Source organism: Nyctereutes procyonoides, unplaced genomic scaffold (genome assembly GCF_905146905.1).
Source record: "Nyctereutes procyonoides isolate TBG_1078 unplaced genomic scaffold, NYPRO_anot_genome, whole genome shotgun sequence".
NCBI lineage: Eukaryota > Metazoa > Chordata > Mammalia > Carnivora > Canidae > Nyctereutes > Nyctereutes procyonoides.
The window spans coordinates 27,401,883-27,423,555 of record NW_026575046.1 but is presented as its reverse complement, the minus strand read 5'-3'; the positions used below and the strand labels follow the sequence as shown (position 1 = coordinate 27,423,555).

The 21,673-nt window shown below is 40.0% G+C and overlaps 1 protein-coding gene across 2 annotated transcripts in view; it reads left to right on the top strand.

Moving 5' to 3' along the window:
• LOC129509626 (chondroitin sulfate proteoglycan 4-like) overlaps window positions 1-21,673 on the top strand; it is a 68,517-nt gene that overhangs the window by 32,677 nt on the left and 14,167 nt on the right. For both annotated transcript variants that reach the window (XR_008664379.1, XM_055325407.1), the window contains exons 7-9: window positions 241-372; window positions 7,198-7,370; window positions 21,166-21,349. Coding sequence is in view for 1 of the 2 variants with exons in the window: in XM_055325407.1 (XP_055181382.1) it covers window positions 241-372; window positions 7,198-7,370; window positions 21,166-21,349 (489 nt within the window). In the remaining variant the exon portion in view is untranslated. The remainder of the gene's footprint in view (window positions 1-240; window positions 373-7,197; window positions 7,371-21,165; window positions 21,350-21,673) is intronic.

The following is a 21,673-nucleotide window of genomic DNA, read 5'->3' as shown; positions in this document are numbered from 1 at the left end:
TTATTAGGTCACGAGGAGGGGGAAAGGGGGAGGGAAGAGCATGCATTTTAGACCTTTATTAATGTTCTTTTAGCTTTATATGCTGGCGGTGCTTGGTTTGGTGAGCTCAGTGACTGTTAACACATTCTCCAGTTGATAGGTGTTGCTCTGCAGGGGGATCAGGTAGGTGGGAGAGAGGGCAAAAGTGGGTGGTTTCTGCAGAACACCCCAAGTGACCAGAGTGTAATTCTTCTTTTGAAGGAGCCATGTCAGGAGGCTTTAATTTTCAGGTTACTGATGGTTTGAACTTTGCACCACGACAAATTTTTAGCATCACTGCTCGAGCCCTGACTCTTAGCTTAGAAGTAAACCGAGGATTGAGCATCTTTCCAGGTAAGATTTTAACTTGACTGCATTTGGGGAGAAGTGGTTTTCAATTTATTTAGAAAGTTCTACCTGCATGGTAAAAAGTATCATCGTTTCCTATAGAGTGATCCCAACAACAGTTACAAAGTCCCAGAAAGAGTTCTCTCTGCAGGAATTCAGCAAAAGCAAGGCTGGCTCTGTCCACCCGCCTCTTTTCCCTCCCTTGTTCATCCAGAGAGGGTGTGCTGGTAAAGAGCCATGGGACAGGAGTCCCCAAAGCAGCCATGATCCATGTGCACTTTTCCCCTACTCTCTCCAAGGGTCCTTGATGAAGCAAGGAGAGCCAGGTTCTGCAGTGATCGTCTAGATCTTGGAATTACTTTTTCTGAATATAAAAACCCTGTGCATCAGGGGCTGTGAGGGATTTCACTGAGTGCTGGCCCTTAGAACCCTGAAGCCTCTGGACTGTTGGTTACCAAGAATCTCAGCTTGGCTGAGATGGAAAAATCAAAGTGAGCATTGCTGGCTCAATACCCTCCTTGCAGGGATAGGGAAAAATTTACCCAATGGCAGAGGTAATAAAAAAGAATGACAAACATTTAAGCTTGTTATTTAGAAAAAAAATGTACTGAGGTAGACCAAACAGAAAATAATAAAATTTATGTTACAGTTAAAAAAAAAAAAGGGTCTTTACACAGTGACTTGTTTACTTGATATGCGTTACCAGTAAAACGTAGATGGAGAGAGATAGTAATAATTTAGTGAGTTATGGTTATTCTGTGGTCACTCAGGCCAGTTACTCGCAACCAGGAAGCTTCTAAAAATAGCCATGTCTGAGCCTCACCTTACCGCAGTTGAAGGCGAGCTTCTGCAATAGGGGCTGGCCATCATTATATTTTTTTTAAGTTCCAGGTGGTTCTGAAATACAGCCAGGATTGAGATCCATGGGACTGGGCATGGTACTAGTCTTTTATTAGTTACACGTATGTGAGGGAGGTGCTATATTTACAGGAAGCTGACAGGATTTGTGGTTTAGAAAGATGATGTCATTTGGCTGTATAATCGGTAAATGGTGGATAAAGCTCACATACTTCTAAGGTAGACCTAGAGAAAAGTCACTGTAATTTTAACAGAAATATAGTTGTTTTGCTTTGTTTTGTTTTGTTTTGTTTTAGTTTTTTTTTAGGAGAAATGTTGCCATTCTTAGTTGCCTTAAAGCACTTGAGTTCAAGAAAAGAAATCTTATTAAAATCCAATTAAAGATACATTAACCCAGATTCTTCTACTCCAGAATCTTTTTATATTCCATAATTTGTCTCTGGGAATAACTGTGATGTTTCTATCGATTTCTGTAAGGCAACGAGGGTGCCATTTAGTGTTTAAAAATAAGCAAACTACTACACCCTAGTAATCTGAAAAATGTAGTAATCTACTGGAAAAAAATGTTCTTAAAATCAGAGTAAATCTGGTTGCTGCAAAAGATAAAATACTTTCCATCTATTCTGGCTAAACTTTGGTTTAGTAATTCTTGACAGTTGTGTTAGATTGAAGGGGAGTTATAGCCACTACAGCTTAGAAGTTTTGTGTTTCTGGCATCTCTTTTACTGAATATTAGTTTAGCAAGAAAAATATATGAAAATGGCCCAAATTCTCTTGTCACCTTTGTGGAGCTATGCAAAATATATAGTTTTCATAGCCCTCTGTTTAGTATTTGGACCCAGCCCCAAGTGTGCGGTTCCTTTTCCCTACCAAAATGCACTCCACCCATCCTGACCTGGCCCCACTGGCTCTGAGAATCCTGCACCAGAACTTGCGTGTTATCCTCACACAAAGCGAGGGCTCCTTTTTCCAAGCTTCCCCCTAACTAGCACCTGAGGTCTGTTATTCTTGGTTTCCATGTTGGCCTCCATCCCCAGGCTGTGACTTATTTCCAGCTCCAGTTTCTGGCCAGTAGGAAGGAAGATGGATTTTCTTTCTTTTCTTTTCTTTTTTTAAGATTTTATTTATTTGACAGAGAGAGAGAGAGAGAGAGCATGAGCAGGAGGAGGGGCAGAGGCAGAGGCAGAGGGAGAATGGGAGGCAGAGGCTCCCAATGGGTAGGGAGCCTGATGTGGGGCTCGATCCCAGGACCCTAAGATTATGACCTGAGCTGAAGGCAGACACTAAACTGACAGAGCCACCCAGGTGCCCCGGAAGTTGAATTTTCATGTACATTTCCATTATGTGGCTGTTAGGGCTGATCAAATATCCATTTGGGTGGGTGTGGAAATGACTACTGCAGAATCACAGATTTTAGAGTTGGAATGGACCTTATGGGTCGCTCGGTCCAGTTGTCCTCGGTGTTTTTCTTATCCTAATGTCCCAAGTGGTGGGGGCCCCACTCTGTTTTGCATCAGAAGTCCCCGATGTGGGTGTGATTCTGATGACCACATCTCCTCCTCTCTCCAGGGACACAAGTGAGCCTTGCTCAGCTGGCTTCTACAGTAGCCACTGGAGGATGTTGGTCCCTGCTGCTGTGTGAAGTTGTGGGGGAATGATAACAGATGCCCCACTCTCCATTTTCCCTCAGGACCGCCCCCTCCCCATCATGACAGGTCCTGCGGGGAGTAGGCTCTGAGTGACCTCTGCCTCCCTCATCTAATAGGCGGTACTTTGGCTGAGAGGGAAGGGGGGCACAGAGTCTGACTCCAGGTGTCAGCTGTCAGCTACTGTGGCTCTTGCACACTCCAGTTGATCTATTTGTTCTGAAATGTCAGGGAAACCGTATTGCTTTTTATAGAACAATAGATTTTATAGAACCATAATAGCAGGAAATCTATTCCTGTTATAGAATGGACATCCAGATACTATTAATAACTGTGTTTTTATTGTGTTTTACATTTTCATTTACTGCATTGGATTGTTTTAAGGATTTAAATGAAATAATGTATATTAAAGTAAGTTGCATCATCCCTATTTGGCATGATGCAACGTTGATAGAAAACACGGGCTCAGACAGTTTCAGAGTCATATAACTAACAGGAATCATAAGCCTCAAGACCAAGTGCCAACTCCAACTCCAACCTCAAATCTTGTGCTGGAATCACAGCAGCTTCTCTCCTTTATGGACATGCCTGTGTTCCAGGATTGTCTCAATTTAGAATACCAGTTCTCTGACAATGCAGCCATCATCTTTATTTTGCCTCCTTGATATTATTGATGGATTGATATATACAACCAGGAAAATATGCATAGCAGTTTAATAAACAGCAATGATGGTGTAGAAATTTTGTGTGTTTTTCACTCTCTTGGAGTAGGAAAATATTGCAACCCGGCATCAGTCAACTTTTGTTTTTACTCACACTGATCCCATACCAGTTGGACTTTTTCCACCAGCCCGGCAGACTTTGGCCGGGCTGTTTTGCCTTCCTCGTGGACTTAGTCTTAAAAGGTGGCCCTGACTTGAGACCTGGAAGAATTTGTAGGGTGAGCCAAAATACTTAGAAGAATACTTAACGGGTGGATATTTTAAGGTTAACCAGAGCTTCTGCGCCCTGCCAAACCTGAAAGTCATTTTTTAACTCAAGTTATTTTGAAGTAGGAAGGACTGCAGTTCTAAATGAACTCTTTTTGTGTGTGAACTAGGAAAATAATGTCTACTCAATGTATATTTTCATTTTGTTATTGTGTGTGTATATGTATATATATATGTATCCATAAATGCACATACACACATATGTGCACACAGATACACACACATTCATTCTACTTCTTCCTGCAAAATTTATTCCCCAGGAAATTTTATAACCAGTTTTTCACCTTGAACGCTACCATCAGATGGGTTTATTTATCTTTATTGTGACATGTTAGAACATATTGTGGCCTTAGGACCTAGTTTTCCTGCATATCCAAATGGTACTTGGCTCTTTTACAAAAAATGTTGAGGAGGGGTTTGACCTTGAGAGACAAGCTAGTCTAGAATATAAGCTTACACAGTAGCTGATCAGTGAAGGGTATTCAGAGCCGACTGTGTCACTTCAATCCCCTTGGGGTTCGGGCGTGCTATAGAGGGAATCACATCTCACTGATGGGCCATCTGTCCTTTGTGGTGGGAATTGAGGGAGACAAGAAAGCAGAGGGAAATCACAGTGTGTTGTTAGAGTTTAGAGCAGAGATTTATAAAACCTTTTAGTTGGCTAGTCTTGCAACACTAATTTGAATACTGTTAAGACTTAGTGGGAGATAAAACCTGTGAGAAAAGATTGTTGATGCTTAAGGAAAAACTTAAAGGCTTACTAATTGGGGAAACAAGAGACTTATCCTCAAGAGTACACTAACCTTGCAAAACATATGCTAAGGATCCAGTGAGTGGTATAGACTGGGTGAGCCACACAAGTCCGGGGGGGTGGGGCATAATTTCCCATAGACTGCAACAGTCAGCAAGAGCTTGTTGGCCAGGCAGGTCCTGAGCTGTCCTTGCAGAACCAATAGCAATTCAATAATGGTGACAAAGAGGGGTGAGCATACCAGATAATACAGTATGGCTGCAGTGGTAAAGACCAGGGAAGAGGTTTGGCAGCATGTTCAGCAGGTGGAGAGGAAAATCTATTAGATTGGTTGAATGATTCATCACGTTTCCTAGCTCAGTTATCCTTCCAGCCCTGAGCTTAAAGTAGTATGGTATAGACAATGTAGTGTCAACTTTAAAATAAATATTTAGGAGTCAGGGAGACCTACATTTGACCATTAGGCAAATTGTTTAACATCTCTGAGACTTGCTATCCCTTCTTAGTGAGGAAACAAATCTGCATTTGTTAGGATTATCATGATATCCAAAAGGAATGGCAAGACTGTCTGTGCTGTTTCCTAGTGTATCTCTACTCCTCATTAGGACTTGTCACCGACCAACACTTGATAATGTCCATTGAAGAAATGAGCAAGGCCTCCTATGCTAGTGACCCTGAAACTCTTGCTGTCATGGAGGTGGTTGTTTTTCATGAAACAAACATAGTAGGATATAAGTATGTTTGAGAAATGCTGTATTTAAAAGAAGAATAAAGTAGATTTCCTTACTCCAGGACTTAGAGTCTTTAGCATGCTGATTTGCTTTTCAAATCTCTAAGAGGTGCATATGGAGTGAGGGCTTGCCAAACAGATATGGTTATGAGCCCTTTTATTACCACACTCCTTGTAGGATGGTTATTTTATGGATATACAGTTAGGTGGCACCTTAGAGAAACCCTTCCCAAATTAAGTGCCTGGAGCTTAGTGATGAAACTATAAATGCTTGGATAAAATGAAGTGGGTTTGGGGGGGAAATGATGTTTGGCTTTCTGTGAATTGGCCTAAACGATAAAAGATACTCATCAGGCAGCTACAGCTTGGAGCCAGCTAGTCTTGTTGACTGAGCATGCCCAGATGACTGATGAATAGGAATTAAACCCTAGAAACCCTCCTAGGTTAGATAGCCGGACAAGGGAATGAGGGGTTGGTGTACCCTGACTGAGGAAAAAAAGCACTTTTGGCCTGGAACATCTCTGGTCAGTCCTCTCCCCCAAAAGGCTAGGACCAATTAAATGATATTATTCTATTTTTTTTAAAAAGATGTTATTTATTTATTCATGAAAGACACACAGAGAGAGAGGGAGGCAGAGACACAGTCAGAGGGAGCAGGCTCCATGCAGGGAGCCCAGTGTGGAACTCGATCCCGGGACCCCAGGATCACACCCTGGGCCAAAGGCAGGAGCTAAACCGCTGTGCCACCCAGGGTTCCCTAAATTATATTATTCTAAAGAAAGAGTCCCTCCCATCCCCTACCTGCCAAAGGTAGCCCTGGACCGGGAGGAATAAGTGAGAAGTTAGAGTCCTTTATAAGAAGGAAATAAGAAGGCATAGTGGGGACAAGGTCTAAAAAAAAGCTGAAGATAGAGAAGTTTGGATGTCCAAAGAGTGCATACATAAAAACATGATTCACCTGACAGGATGAGGGAGCCCTACGTTGGCAGGTAACAAAGAATGGGTGTTAGTTTTGACTTTATGTAACACTGGCTGAGGGTACAGAATAATTCCCCTTGGCCTCCCCAGGTGACCTTGGATCCTGGGCACCCAGCTCCAGAAGCTGAAAGAGGGCTGTGACATGTTATTGTATTTTATATTCGCAATCTGCAGGGGACTGGGGGAGGGGAAAACACTGATCCTTCACCACAGAGCAGTTGAGAACCACTGCTCTAACCCACATGTCCCCAACCCTCTCTAGCTTTTTGTTGCCACATTTGGTGGCATTAGCACACAGACTCATGTGTTTCTGGTTCTTCCTTCCTTGGTATTTGCACAACCCCTTCCCTCCCCACAATGTCCTTGTGACCTGCCTATCTGGGGTCCCCTGGAGATGTTTCATGCTTGCTCAAGAGCCACAGTCTCCCCCAGATGCCCACAGATGGGCACTCCATGGAGCACCTGCAGCTACATCAGGTTAGGGTGCGTCCGTCCTCCCAGGGTGGGGCACTGTCCCCTGTTCTTTCAGGGCACACAGCCAGTTCCCCTTCCTGCACTCTGAGCCAAGTCCAGTGCCACACACACTGGCATTGCCTCTTTTCTCTGGGGATCAGTGGGCCATCCAGGACTGGGCAGGGACTGAGGAACCCATCTTATCTGATTTTCCTCCTTCATCTCCAGCTCCAGGAGCAAATCACATCCTTAAATAGATGCCTTGGGGATCACCAGCCCCTCCCAGCACAATTTCGAGTTAGAGCTAGCCAGTCCCCAAATGTAATCATGTGTCCTCCAGAATTTTCAAGGGTCTATAAGAACATTTTGTTAACTGGCAGCCTTCATATGCTTCATACTTAAGTGCGTGTTTTAATCTTCATTTAGGTTCCATGAAACCCCTTTCATCTGGTGACCTGAGAGCTGTGACCAATGACGCAGACAGCAAAGGAAACAGAACTGTAACTTTTACGGTTATAAGTCCCCCTAGACTGGGGAGGTTGGTGCGAGTAAATTCTGATAACAGCACAGAGGATGTTTCCGTGTTCACACAGAATCTGGTGAGTCCTGACATCCGTGGGCAGGGCTGGGTGGCCCTGCAGGGCGGCCCCTCACTTGTCCTCATCCTGCTAAGCCCAGCTGACGTGCCCCTTTGCCCAGGCAATGACTCATTTCAGCTGTGCTGGTTTTCAAACCAGACACTTTGCAGTGAGCACAGGATGACACAATTGTCAGAAAACTCTAAGCAAATTCGAACTCTGGGTCTAATAAGTGAAAAGGAATCCTTTTATCATGAAGACAGATTTAAAAGGAAACCCACATTATAAGGAAAGGAGGGAAACTGAGTGGGGAAAAATTAAAAAAATTAAAGAGGGAGACAAACCATGAGAGAGTCCTAACTCTGGGAAACAAAGGGTTGCAGAAGGGGAGGAGGGTAAGGGATGGGGTAACTGGGTGAACACTTGATGGGATGAGCACTATATATATATATATATAGCATATATACTATATGTTGGTAAGTTGAATTTAAATAAAAATATTAAAAACAAAAAATTAAAAAAAAAATAAAAGGAAACCCGAAGCCAAGGTGCAGGAGTAAATCCTGCAGGATATGTCTGGGTACATTTAGATTTAATATGTAAAGTTATATACATTATTTAGCATAGTATAGTTATGTATATATATATATACATAATTCTGTATGTGTGTATTTAATGTGTATCCAGAACCATCTGTTTTAGACTTCACTAACGTTTTACCACCACCACCACCATCCACATATCTTTTTATTTAAATGGATAAGCCTTCAAGTCTTTTGATATATATATATATTTTTTTTTCTTTTGCATCCTAGGAATGTGACTGGCTGGGTTTGTTTGCTTACATGTGATTTCATTTTTCTAGAAAGTCTGTGTTCCCAAATGATCTTTTTGGGATCATATTCAAAAATTCTTAGTTCTAATTCTAATTAATTCTAATTCTTGCTTGCCATTCAGCCTTCTTTTTCCATTCTTAAACAGTGTGTACATGGATTTGATTGATGATTTGGCTGTGGCTTTACATTTTAAGGAATAAAAAACATTCCAAAGTCAAGTTTAGAAGAAATAGCAAGAGTGAACCACATGTCTGCCTTTGACCTTCGAGCCATTTCTCTCCTATGTGATGTAGCAAAGCTGAATTTGGCTTTTGCCTTGCAATTAATTGCCTTTGTCTGTGATGCCTTTAAGGGACCAGATCATGAGGCTAGCAAAAACTCTGAAAGTAGCACTGAAAAGAGGAAGTATGAATTCTCTAGTTTACAGATGCACTCTGGAAGGAAGAAAAAAATAAATTAGGATGAAAACTATTTTCTGTGAGAAGTTTAGTGTGCCCAAGGGCATCAAAACCTGTCCAGAGTCAGTGTGCATTTTGAATAATGACAAGAATGATATCAGCTCTATAAAGATGCCTTGGCTCTGACCCTAGTTCTTTAAAAAACAAAACAAACAAAACCCCACTTTTTTTAGATGGTGATCATTTCAAGGATTGGTTTCCACTGCAAACATACAATATTTTAGATGAATATGATCTAACTAAGCTTTAGTGAATATGGTAGCCAGGATCTACTAGTTTATGCTGCAGTTACCAACAATTCCCAAACCTCAATGGCTTAAGATAACAAAAGTTGATTTTTCACTTATACTGTATATGGGCTGTGGAGAGGCTATGGGTCTGCTCTATATCTTGCCTTCATTCCAGCACCCAAGGTCAAAGGGCAGCCCCTCTCGTGGGTACTGGCTGTTTTTGCAGCAGAGGAAAAAGAATTGAGGTTAGAACCACATGATGACTCTTAGAGTTTGTGCTCAGATGTGCCATGTATCATTTATGCTCACATCTCATTGACTAAAGAAAGTCACGTGAGCAAGTCTGCTGTCAGTGGAGTGGGGAAGGACACTCATCTCACAGACAGGAGACCCTGAATAATTGGAACCATGGAACAATCTACCACAGTGAGCTAGCCTGGTAATCGGAACACTCTTTGTAATACATTTTCCTCTGAAAACAAACCACTTCTATAATCCACACAATTATAAACAGGAATTAAGACCCCAAAATAGGGTGCTTGGGTGGCTGTTGGTGAAGCATCTGCCTTCAGCTCAGGTCATGATCCCAGAGTCCTGGGATTGAGTCCTGCATCAGGTTCCCTGCTCAGTGGGGAATCTACTCCCCTTCCCTCTCTAATCCTTCCAGCGTTCATGCTTGCTTTTTTTTTCCTCTCTCTCTGTCTCAAATAAATAAATAAATAAAATCTTTAAAACCCCAAACTAGTTATAAGGCTCTAGGGCAGGCAATAAAAGTCTTGAGTGATTAAAATCCAATTATCTTAAGATTTTATTTTTCCTCTCATTATTCCTTCCACCTTAAGAACCAGGAGGCAAGTGTCAAGAAAATGTATTAGCAATGGCAGGTATTGGCTGGGCCAAGTGAGGTGTTAGATTGGAGCTTAGGGCTGGAAGAGACCTGCAAAGGGGTGTCTGGGATCAGGATCCTTGGGCCCAACTGTTGGTCTTTCCTGTGGAGATAGGGGGAGGCTGGTTTGAAAGCGCAGGCTGGGCAGTGCCACAAATCAGGTGTGGTGTGGAAGGAGGTCCATTCTTCTAGAATGGACCAGGTTTGTGGCTCTTCTCAACACACAAGGCCTTTCTCCTCCAAGGCCAACAGTCACCATACCAGCAGCCCAGCCTAGTGCTTTTGTCTCAGAGGACAAAGGCAAGCTTCTTTTATTATCACAAGGCACCAGACAGTATATCAGGCCTTTTATGAAATTACACTCCTGGACGGGACAAGTCCTGTATCTTAAAGCATCATCTAAGATATAGTTAGAGTCTGTAGATATTCAGCTCAGTAGCCCACACTCTCCTCTATGCCTGTGGTGTGAGTGTGAAGCCAACACCTCACTTAGGAATCAGGAGCCCTTTTGTGGCTCCTTGATCTCCTGCTGACTGCTAGTGGCTCAGGACAAGTCCCTTGGCCTCTAAAATCAGACCTGGATTAGCTCTGAGTTAGAACAAGTTACATGTCTTTTAAGCCCCAGTTTTCTCATCTGTAAAATGAGGAAAACAGTAGTAATCATAATTGAAGCCGTTTTGAACATTCACCATGTCCCAAGTGCTGTCCTAAACTTTCTTCTTTACTACTCATCATCTCACAGGCTGGGAACCTAAAGCACAGGGAAGTTAAGCAACCTGCCCACAGCTACACAGTTCAGGGGCAGCAGAAGCTGGATTTGAACCCAGGGCCTCCGATGCCAAGTCATGCTCCTATCTACCAGGCTTTCCTTTCTCCTAGGAGCTTGTGTATGGATTAACATGGATAATGGATGCAAAATGCCTAGCACATTGCTCCCCATGCAGCATGAACTAAATGCTTAGCTAAGGCTGCTGGTACTATCTTTTTGTTCTTAGAAATGTGAGAGGTTCCTTTCCTCTCCCAGTAGCCAAAAGACTGGTTTCACAGGAGAAAGCAATTTTTCTGGAACACCAGAATTGGCTGCCATGTTTATCCTAATGTGCTACAGTGATTTAATGAATGGAAATGAGGTCATTAGAAGGGAATGACATTTGCCTGCCACCCCATAACCCAATTACTGTTTCCCTTTGGGGAAAAGCCCCTGGTGTTCTGGAACATATTTCCCTTAGTGATGATGAGAGCAGGGGGCTGATGAAAAGTCAGGTCCTCATGCCTTGGGTGAAGCATTTCGACCTTGAGCAGAACATAGGCTGGGAGGCAGAATGAGGCCCCAGGGCTAGGGGCAAGGAGGCTCCAAAGATCCCATCCCAGCGGCCAGAGCAAGGAGGACCCACTGAAAAGACTCTTCCCTAGAGCAGCTGCTGTGGTGACCTTTTGCAGGATATATTTTGCAATATGTGTTTGACTAAATGCCTCTGAATAAATGTCATTGAAATACCCTAACTACTCCTCCACTTTAGTAGTCATAAAACACATCCATAATGTGGGGAGAGGAAAGAGTATGCTGAGAAAACTCTGTAAAGCTAGAAACCAAGTGCTAACTCTGTTTCCGTGTGTGTGTGTGTCTCTGAGTATGAAAATAACATGTGCTTCTTGTCAAAATAAAATTAGAAAAGATTAAAGCAGTGCATTTATTTTTTTTGTTTTTTTTTAAGCAGTGCATTTATATTGGAAAAAAAAACAGGGTATCATCAATAAATTCAGTACAACCAACATTAATCTGAAGACATTCCGATTGTGTTTAGCTTGTGTGTTCAAAAACGCAGTTTTATTTGTGACTTGGGAAGAGACAGAAACTTATTATTTATTTTCCTAGCTTTCCCATTTCCAGATCCTCTCTCCTTTTTCATATGCAAATGGAATGTAAATCTTTTCCTAAAATCTGCAATTTTATGGCCTCTTGTCTGAATAGGACCCTGGTTGCCATTTCATTAGGGCTCGGATTTACTACCCAGCAGCTCCAGAACAATTTGGGACATAAAAGAAGTGGTGGAGGCAGACTTTGGAGGTGATGAAGATAATCAAAACCTTTTCTCCGAAATTACTTAATGAAGACATTTATTGAGCATGTACTACGTGCTTTGATCAGCCCTCTTCAGTCTGGTTGGTGAAAAGAGATATGACTCAGGCAGGAATCAAGTTCAATTTTAGAAGGAGTTGGAACTATTCAGCCATGTTCATGTAATCAAATGGCTTTGAATGCTTTTTGGCATTCTACACCAGTTTTCCTAAATTCAGATTTTTCTAATTTCAGTTAGACAATGACCTAAGTGTCCAATTGGGAGAATGTTTTAGGCAGTTGATGGTTGAGTTTGCTTTCACACCTTTACCTTAAAAGATGAAATTGTTTCCAGCCCTCTACCACCCTCAGTGGGGAGGCAAAGCCATTGTATCATTTTGCACATAACCCATACCTTTTCTTACTTTTTTTGATGGATAAAGAAAAATGACCATTTAAGTCATTGACTCTAGATGGTTATAGCTTGTGAGAGAAACCTAGATACTCCATCATGCTTAATATCATACACTGGCAAAATAATTGTAGGAATGCATTTGTTATGTTATAGCTCAAAATATTTTCGTATCCCAGAATAAATTCACTATTTTTTAAACCATCCCACATCGACCTACCAAGATCGTCAAGTAACATTCTTGTTTCTCACCATCATATCCCATCTCCCTAAATGGGAAAAGCTAAATCATGAAATTTGTGCTGAAAATCGTATACCCTAAATAAATAAACACATGCAGACACAGAGAAGGTGAATCATCAAATTTTATGAAATGAGAACTTTTTACAATTTTGAGACTTATCATTCATTTCAGAAGAATGTGTCAACAAAGTATGATTTGAATTCCATAAAGCACTCCAAGTAGAGCACAGGGCTAATTGAGTGATTTCCATTCCAGTGAATGTTTAGATCATTTGGAATCATTAAAAAGCAAAATGTTCTGGTTTTGAGGTTTCTAATATCTGGCCTTTTTGCGTTTCCATAAAGCCAGTAACTGCATTTAAGCCACTGTGCCATTGTGGAGGGAAAACCATCCATCTTCGTTAATGTTACTGCAACCCAACAAACCCAGCTTTCCTGGGCCACACTTAGAAAATAATACAATGCATTCTATGCTGTGAATTTTGTCCAGTTACCTCTTCTCCTGGAGTCTAAGTTTGTTGCTCAAGGTAACACTGACATTTTAAGAAATTGCAAGCACATTTCCCATAGGATAGAAATTAATTTATTACAACTTAATGGAGAGCAAATGGGATCATTAAACTTGGGCCCTTTCATTTTCTAAGCAGAGAAGGATCAGTGTTTTTGTGTGAATGATCACATTTGCCCTCCTTGTCCCCCCCTCAATTTCTTAGGGTCTCTTCAGTAGCAAGCTCTGTGGCAACTAGACTCAGTAGTCATTTTGGACATTTATTACCAGTGTTTCATTTTGGCAATTTTGGTTTTGCAATTGCAGCTCACTGAATTATGTGCATATTTTCCTTGTGTAGAAATATTCAGTTGTCACTTACTCACCTAGTCATTGTTCAGACTGGAATTTGGCTCATGGGTCCTGGCCCAAAGGGTTTGAATAACCAGAATGTTTCTTTTGTCTTAGAACTTTTGACTTTCTTTGAAAAAGCAGGTACAACTAATTCCCATTTCCATGAAAGTGGTTTATCTTTTCTCTTTGTATTAATTTCCTATGGCTGCTGTAATAAATTGCCACAAACTGGTGGCTGAATGCAACAGAAATGTATTTTCTCGTAATTCTAGAGGCCAGAAGTTGGGACTCCATTTTCGCTAGGCTGAAATCTAGGTGTCAGCAGGTTGTTCTCCCTCTGGAGGCTCTAAGGGGGGATTCCTTCCTTGCCTTTTGAAGCTTCTGGTAGCTGCCAGCATTTCTTAGTATGTGCCTTTATCATTCCAATCTCTGTCTCTATAGTTACTTTCCTTTATCCTCTTTCATTTGTGTGGAATATCCCTCTGCCTCCCTCTGGTAGGGATGTCTGTGATCACACTTAGAGCCCCCCCGATAGCCCAGGGTAATTTCCAATATCAGGATCCTTAATCAGATCTGCCAAGGCTTTGACAAAGAAGGTAATATTCACAGGTTCAAGGGATTTGGATCTGATATTGGGGATGGGGGCATTTTAGCCGTCTACAAAACAGCAAGATGCCCTGTACTACCTCCTGCTGTTTCCTAATAAATCACCTTTTCTATGATCTCATTTGGTAGTTTTATTAAAGGTTTCCCTGCTTGTAATGGCATAAAGCCCATGAGAATCAATGTTTACTTCTGTATAAATGTGAACTTGGACTTTTCTGTCGAGTAGGGCTATAGACGGCTATGTTGCTAGGCCCTTTAAAAGCTTTCTGATCTAGCATTTTTATGTGGAGATTGACTCCATCATGGAGGGGCATGGGTAGTATTTGGACCTGGTTTTCAGTTGCCCATTTCTAGGAAGAGATTTCTAAGAAGCACCATTTAGGAACTTAGGTCTTCTAAAATACCTTTTCTATCCATTTCCAGTAAGGAGAATCTTTTCTTAAACTTAACCCAGTTTCACTTTATTTAGCATTATACCTGGGTACCCTTTAAGCTGTCACTCCCTGGGCTGGCTGGCCCAGACTTCTGACCTCTTCTGGGAACCTTGAGCCCTCCAGACCCGACTGCTTTCTGTACTGATGGTACCAGTCCTGGCAAAAGTAAGAAAGGTCATGTAAAAAGGAGTCATTTATCTGAACTTATCTTTCAGGAGTACAGGACCTTATTGTCTTCCAAATCTTAGTTTATAGGACTTTTTGGTTAACCCATATGGAACCTTTGCCTTTCTGAATTTTTTGGCTTTCTTCAGTCTCCTTTCTCCATGAATAATATCTGCCTAAGATAGAGTTTCTGGCCAGCTCTGGTTCCCTTGCTTCTTCTGGACAATAATTGTCCTGTGTAGAGACTGGGACAAAGCCATCATGTTGTGGAGAATCAAGTGACTGGACTGCTTATCTCCCTCTCTCTCCCTTTTTCACCTGACTCCAAGATAATTTGATTACTCTCTTCTCCAGTGGGAATTTCAAAGCTGTGATTGACTTTTAAGCCCCACCATGGGAGAGATCAGTGTAAAAGACTTATGCTCTGATTTGCTTAGCTGAATTTGACAATTTTATTCTCTTAACGCTCAGTCTTGTCCACGTGTACTTTTGTGGATCTACAGTATCTACACGGTTTTAGGGAAAAAAGTATCAGATTCCATGTCATGGCTGACTCCACCAAGCATGGTGTATCAGAGCTCCCACTTCACCCTTGGGTTCATCCAAGGCACTCATAATGACTCTTTGTAATATTTCAATGTTTAAGAATTTTATCTTGACAAAGAGAGAGAGAGAGAGAGAACTGTATCTTGCCCACCCCCACAAAAATATATGAAGAACACTGAGATTTGTGTAAAATCATGCAGTCAAACAATGAGAAACTTTAAAAATGCCTTCAGGGGACACTTGGATGGCTCAGCGGTTGAGCCGTTGGCTCAGAGCGTGATCCTGGAGTCCTGGGATCCAGTCTCACATCGGGCTTCCTGCATGGAGCCTGCTTCTCCCTCTGCCTATGTCTCTGCTTCTCTCTGTGTCTCTCATGAATAAATAAATAAAATATTTTTTAAATGCCTTCAGGTTTAAAAAGCTTAGCTTGAAGAAAATGGACATCTGCCAGTCACCTTGGGGCCAGAAAGGAATTACCTTCAGCCTTGATCCAGGGGGAAGCTCCTTTCCCCCTCAATCTACCTTCTTTTTCCTAAGGTCCTATGAGACATTAGTACCTGATATACAATGACAATAGTATAAAAGAAAATATACAATACATTTTCTCTTTAACTTTCCTTTTGTAATAAATACAGCATATAAAATGACCTCTTTCTTTGAATTCTTACAAGCTCTGGCCAATAGTGATTGTGTCCTAGCCAGGCCAGACCACAAAATGGCATTTGTCTTCCCTAGCTATACCTACCAACTGACTTTTTGCATTACTGAAACTCCTTGAAGTTGGAGCACATAATCTTGTGAATTTCTTAGTTGCCTAGAATCTCATTGAGCTTTCCATAGTGAAGGAGCAGTGCAGTAGGAAAAACATGAATTCTGGAGTTACATGGGACTAGATTAAAAACTGAGCTCTCCCATTCATTGGCTATGAGTAAATTATTTACATTTTCTGAACCTCAGGTTTTGTTTTTTTTTTTTTAATCTGTCAAGTGTATATAATAAGGCCCCTAAAGTAAAATGAGTTACATAAAATGCCTTGCAGAGTGTCTGGCACATATTTAGGGCTCAGCAAAAGGTATTGGTTGTGTTTTTGTTAAATCAATGGGTAAGAAATGTCTTGGATTGCCTTATTCCTACAGCTTCATGATATAAACATGCTTTATAATTAAATTTTGTAAAGCACTTTTTAAGTAGCTTATTCATTAAACAAATATTTATTGAAATGTCAAGTATAGGATGGTGAACTAATACTTATTTACAAAGCAACTGGAAGTAAGCTTCTAGAGTATGTGCCAAAATTCCAGCCTAACTATTTCTTGGTTTTATAAGAAAAGATTTATTTTATTAGGCATATTCTAGAAATTTCTAATTGCTTAATATTTTCATGCCATGATCCTTTTAAAAAATAAGTATAGCCTTCCATCTTACCTGGAATCCTCTGATGTCCTAATAAGGAATTGATTAGTGAGTACTTAGATGCTTTCCTAAAAGACTTAGAAATGCCCAGGGTATGCCGTTTTGAACATTAATATGGCAAAAGACTAATTAGGTTAAATGCATATTTACAAGTGAGATTTATTCTATATTTTAATGCAGAAATGGAGGGTCAGGGAGATTAAATGACTGGCATAAAAGCCACAGAACTGGCTTTTTATAAAACACCTTTTCTCAAATTTCACAAGTTGTTTCAATGAATATCCTCTAGAAGAATATCCTAAAGAAAAAAATCCACAGTATAAAACAGCATTTAGTTTTCAGGTGTCATTGGTCTGCTTTAACCTGAAAGCATCCTGCAGTCACAGTGACTTTTGTGACATGGCCATTTTTTGAGGAGAACAGGCCAGTCATTTATAGAATGTTCCTCAGCTTGGTTTTATTGGACATTTCATCACAGTCTTATTCAGGTTGTGCATTTTGGCAGGTCTGACATGATAGATGCTGAGTTCTCCTCCAGCCTCACGTCAGGAAGCACTGATGCTCACTCCACCCTGTCACTGATGATGTTCTCCATTTAGTCAGGTGCTATCTTTCAGGTTTCTCCTTGGCAAACTTACTATTTTCCTTTTCTCAATTAAGTATTTTATGAGGGAATACTTTGAAACTATTTAACTACTCTGTTTTTTCATCACAACTAAAGTAAGCAATCATTTTAGGATTCTTACCTGTGAAATATTTATTACCAGTGTGATTGACAAATAGTGATTTTTCTCATTCTGTTTTTCCTTCCACATTTACTAGTTGGAATTCTGCAAAATTTAATTTTCTTTTTAAAAAGATTTTATTTATTTATTTAAGAGAGTGATCGAGAAAGAGCACAAGGCAGGGGAGGGGCAGAGTGAGAGGGAGAACAGACTCCCTGCTAAGCAGGGAGCCTAATGTGGCGCTTAATTGATCCCAGGATTCTGAGATCATGACCTGAGCCAAAGGCAGCCACTTAACTGACTGAGTCACCCAGGTGGCCCCAAATTTTAATATATAATGACATTCCAAAAAGACTCCATCTGTAAAAGAGAAAATATCTGGGCTAATCTAAATCCATGGGAAATAAAAACCTCTTCTCTCCTCTCTCCATAATCTCTGAGCCCAGGTATCCAGTAAGTGGCTTATCTATCTATATTTAATACAGTAGAAATATGCAGAGCTGTTGGAAATTGTTCCTAGGGCCACTTTCTATTTGAGGTAACAAAATTCCTAATCCTGTCTGAGATCCTTTTCTTCTAAGGTTTACCTTACACTTTTTCCCTTAAAGTCTTGGTCTTGTTCTCCCTTTATCAGCCCTCTCTCACCACGCATACAAACACACACACACACACACACACACACACACACACACATACACACCTTAGAACCTGGTCTTATTTTATTATTTTTTTTTCAAGTAGGCTCCATGCCCAGTATGGAGCCTCACTTGGGGCTAAAACTCATGACTCTAAGACCTGAGCTGAAATGTAAAAAAAAAAAAAAAAAAAAAAAGAATGCTCAACTGATGGAGCCACCCAAGTGCCCCTAGAACCTGATTTTTAAAGCTCTCTTTCTTTAAACATTAAAGACTCTATTCACCTCAAAGCTCCTTCAGGGCATGGCTGCCAAGTTGACATTCCACAGACACACTCATTCCCTTTTGCTTCTAGCTCAGCACTTTCAATTATGTACTGTTTAGTCTTGAAGCTCAGACACTCAAGATGAATCTAATTTGATTCTCTCACTCTCCAGCATAAAATGAGTCAATAAGGTATTCACAATTTCTCACTTTTGTAATGACTTCAAAAACAGAACTTATAGCAGACCTCTCTTTCAGGAGTCTTCCAAAGTACACAGCTATGATCAGGGCTCCTTTCCAATTAATTTCCTTCAGATTTCTGACTTTCATCTCAACTGTTCTCATCTTTGAGAAGCGTTCTTTCCCTGAGACAATTACTATTCATCCTGTAGACATCAGAAGATCCTTAGATTATTCCAATAACTTATATTTTTCAGAGAAGTTAATTTTTACTTAACCCAAAGAAGCAAAGGACAAGATTGGCCTCTTTCAAGAAAATTTTTCCTTTTAATCAGTAGACTATGTTACTTTTAATATTAAGAAGCTGGATGTCTCTTGTCTTATAATATTATGCCTCTCTTAAGCAGAATGGGAACCTTTGGAAACCATTCTCCAATCCAAAATCCATGGCACAGTTATTTATTTCTAGGAAGAGGAATACATTTATGATGACTATTTTATCGTAAATCTTTAGCTGAGAATAGAAATAGTATAACTGCTAAATAAAACTGACTTATTTCCCAGAAACTTCTAGAGCATCAAGTTACTAGTCAGTACCAGAAATTATCTTTGGGGAAACCAATTTTTTATGAATGACCTTGCTTCTTTATGAAGAAATGTTGAGAAACGATACTTTCTTCTTCCCATTTAAAATCCCCAAATGACAGCATTTCCTTGCCTTACCCTTGAATAGGAAAGGAACAAAAAACTTGCCAACAGCTTTTGGACACTGTGGAAATAGGAAGCTCATATTTTGTAAAGCTCACTAGATCAGAAGCTTTTCTAGAACTCTGATTCTAGGCTTATCCATTGTACCAGTATTGAGCCAGAGTGATACATCACCAAATTTTGTTAGTTAATACAATATTTCCAAATACTGACTGATGAAATAGACTCAACTGCTCTGTAAATTATATGATAATTTATTCTAGGCACTTTTGACATGGACACAGATACCTTGAAAAAACCTACCTGTAAGTTCAGATACTATAATAGAAGGCAGGTCAGAAAAAGATGTGACCTACAGGAATGAAAAGATTAGATATTTTTTTCTCTAGCCTTCCCTTCTGTGGTTCGAGATTGAGAACTTTCAATCACTGTTGTTAGAGAAAGGACTATTCATATGGTATCTGGACAACAAAAGACTGGGTGAAGCCCATCTCCCTCAGTTGAGCTAGAAAAGACATTCATTGGCAAGAGACATCAGGGACTTAGATTAAATCTTGAAAAATACCCTAAGCAAGATGGGGAAATTTGAACATCAATGAGAATAACAACTGCAATGGAATGAAATACATCATATGCTAAAACTCATAAGTTTATAATGATCCCAAAACAAACAAAACAAAAACCAATGGGTATATTTGGATCATGGAGCCAGGGGACTCATTTTCCCAAAAATTAGTATAAAGAGAAAGAATCAAGTACTTATCCTGTCTTTTCTGCATACACTGTACTTCAGTTTAGCCAAATAGCTGATGAGGGAAAATTCTTCTTTGTAGAAGGATTCCAGAAAAGAATGAAGAAGGAATGATTAAAAATATCAATGCCTTGCCACTGCAAAAAATAAGGAACTTAAGCAGTCATCTCAATGACTCTGTAAAACTATCAGATGATAAGGGTGATGGGGAACTTAAAAATAGATGGATCAACGTGGCAGAACTCGAATTCACCTATTAATCCTAACATTTTCAAAAAAGGAGCAGCCTTGCAATGAGATGCAGAGGAAATATATAATATAACCTGAAAAACATTTTTAACAAAAACCTAAATCTGATTCTTATTACATTTCTAGATTTAACTCCTAGTGTATTGGAAATATAGATGACAGAGGAACATGTTAAACAATACCATTGGGATTCAAGCAGGAAAATCTAGAATATAGGACGCTCTATAAGACAAACGACCCAATCTCTTCAATAAATAAATCACAAGAAAAAAATTAGAGAAAGGGAACCTACAGACTAAGAGACACCTATGAGAAGCATCAAACAAATGTGACATGGGGACTTCCAAAGATCCTGACTCAAAGCAATTACGTAAAAAAAAACAAACAAACAAACAAACAAAAAACCCTCACATATACTAGGTCATCGGAGATACTTAAACACTAATAGGATATTTGATGATATTAAGTAATTATTGATAATATTTATATGTGATAATGATATTGTGATTATATTTTTAAAAGAGCCATCTTTGGAGCACCTAGGTGGCTCAGTGGTTGAGCATCAGTTTAGGTCATAATCCCAGGGTCCTGGGATAGAGTCCCACATCAGGCTCCCCACAGGGGACCTGCTTCTCCTTCTGTTTATTTATTTATTTTTTCTCCCTCTGTTTATGTCTCCACCTTTCTCTCTGTGTCTCTCATAAATAAATAAAAATGAAGTCTTTTTTTAAAAAGAGCCATCTTTGTCAGTATTTACTATAACATTTACAGATAAAATGGTGTTTGGTTGGCTTCAAAATAAGCTATTGAGCAGAATGTGGGTAGGAGTATTATATGAAATAGGATTGGTTATAAGTTGATAGTTTTTAAAATTATCAGACAGGCAAATGAAGGTTCATTATATACTTTCTAAAATATACGTACCATAGCCTTCATCATCTCAAAATCAATGTGCTCTTCTTTCTCTGATAAATAAACTATTTTTGCAATAGAACACTGAAGTTTGACAAACTTAAGTTACCACATTGTTAGTGTTGTTGTGTTTGCATAGATATGTGCACAATTTGGGCATGAGAATAAATCCTGAAAAGACTTGTATCTTCTTCAGTTAGGATACGTGTTGTCCTCATATTATCCCTGAAGCCAGGGGCTGATTTTTCTTCCTGTCTATACAGGTCAGTGAACAGCTCATATTATACCAACATGTGGACCGTGAAAACACTGGCTGGACTGCAGAAGACTCTTTCACGTTTACGACATCCTCTCCACCAGCAGCTCTAAGCCCTGAGGAGTTTCATATTACTATTTCATATGAAGTTACAGAACCAGGTCGGCAGAGTCGTCTGCTTGCAAATACAGGTAAAGCCACCAAAAGACATGGGTCAGTGGCTTATCTATAATTATTAAAGTAGGGACAATTTGGAAGTATTCCTTGATTAATTGGAAATGCCACGATATCATAACAATGCCACGATATCAACCTTTGAAATAAAACTTATTTGGTTATAAAATTTATTTCTTTATATGTGCTCTTTCTCTGGGCCTCTTCGCTTTCCTCTCATAAGCTTTAATAGTAGTAGTTGGGGGAAAGATGAAAAATTAGTTAGCTCTAAAGAATTTCACTTGGAGACTTTACCATGCCTATGACTGAAAACCACCTATAGAAAATGAAAATAACAAATA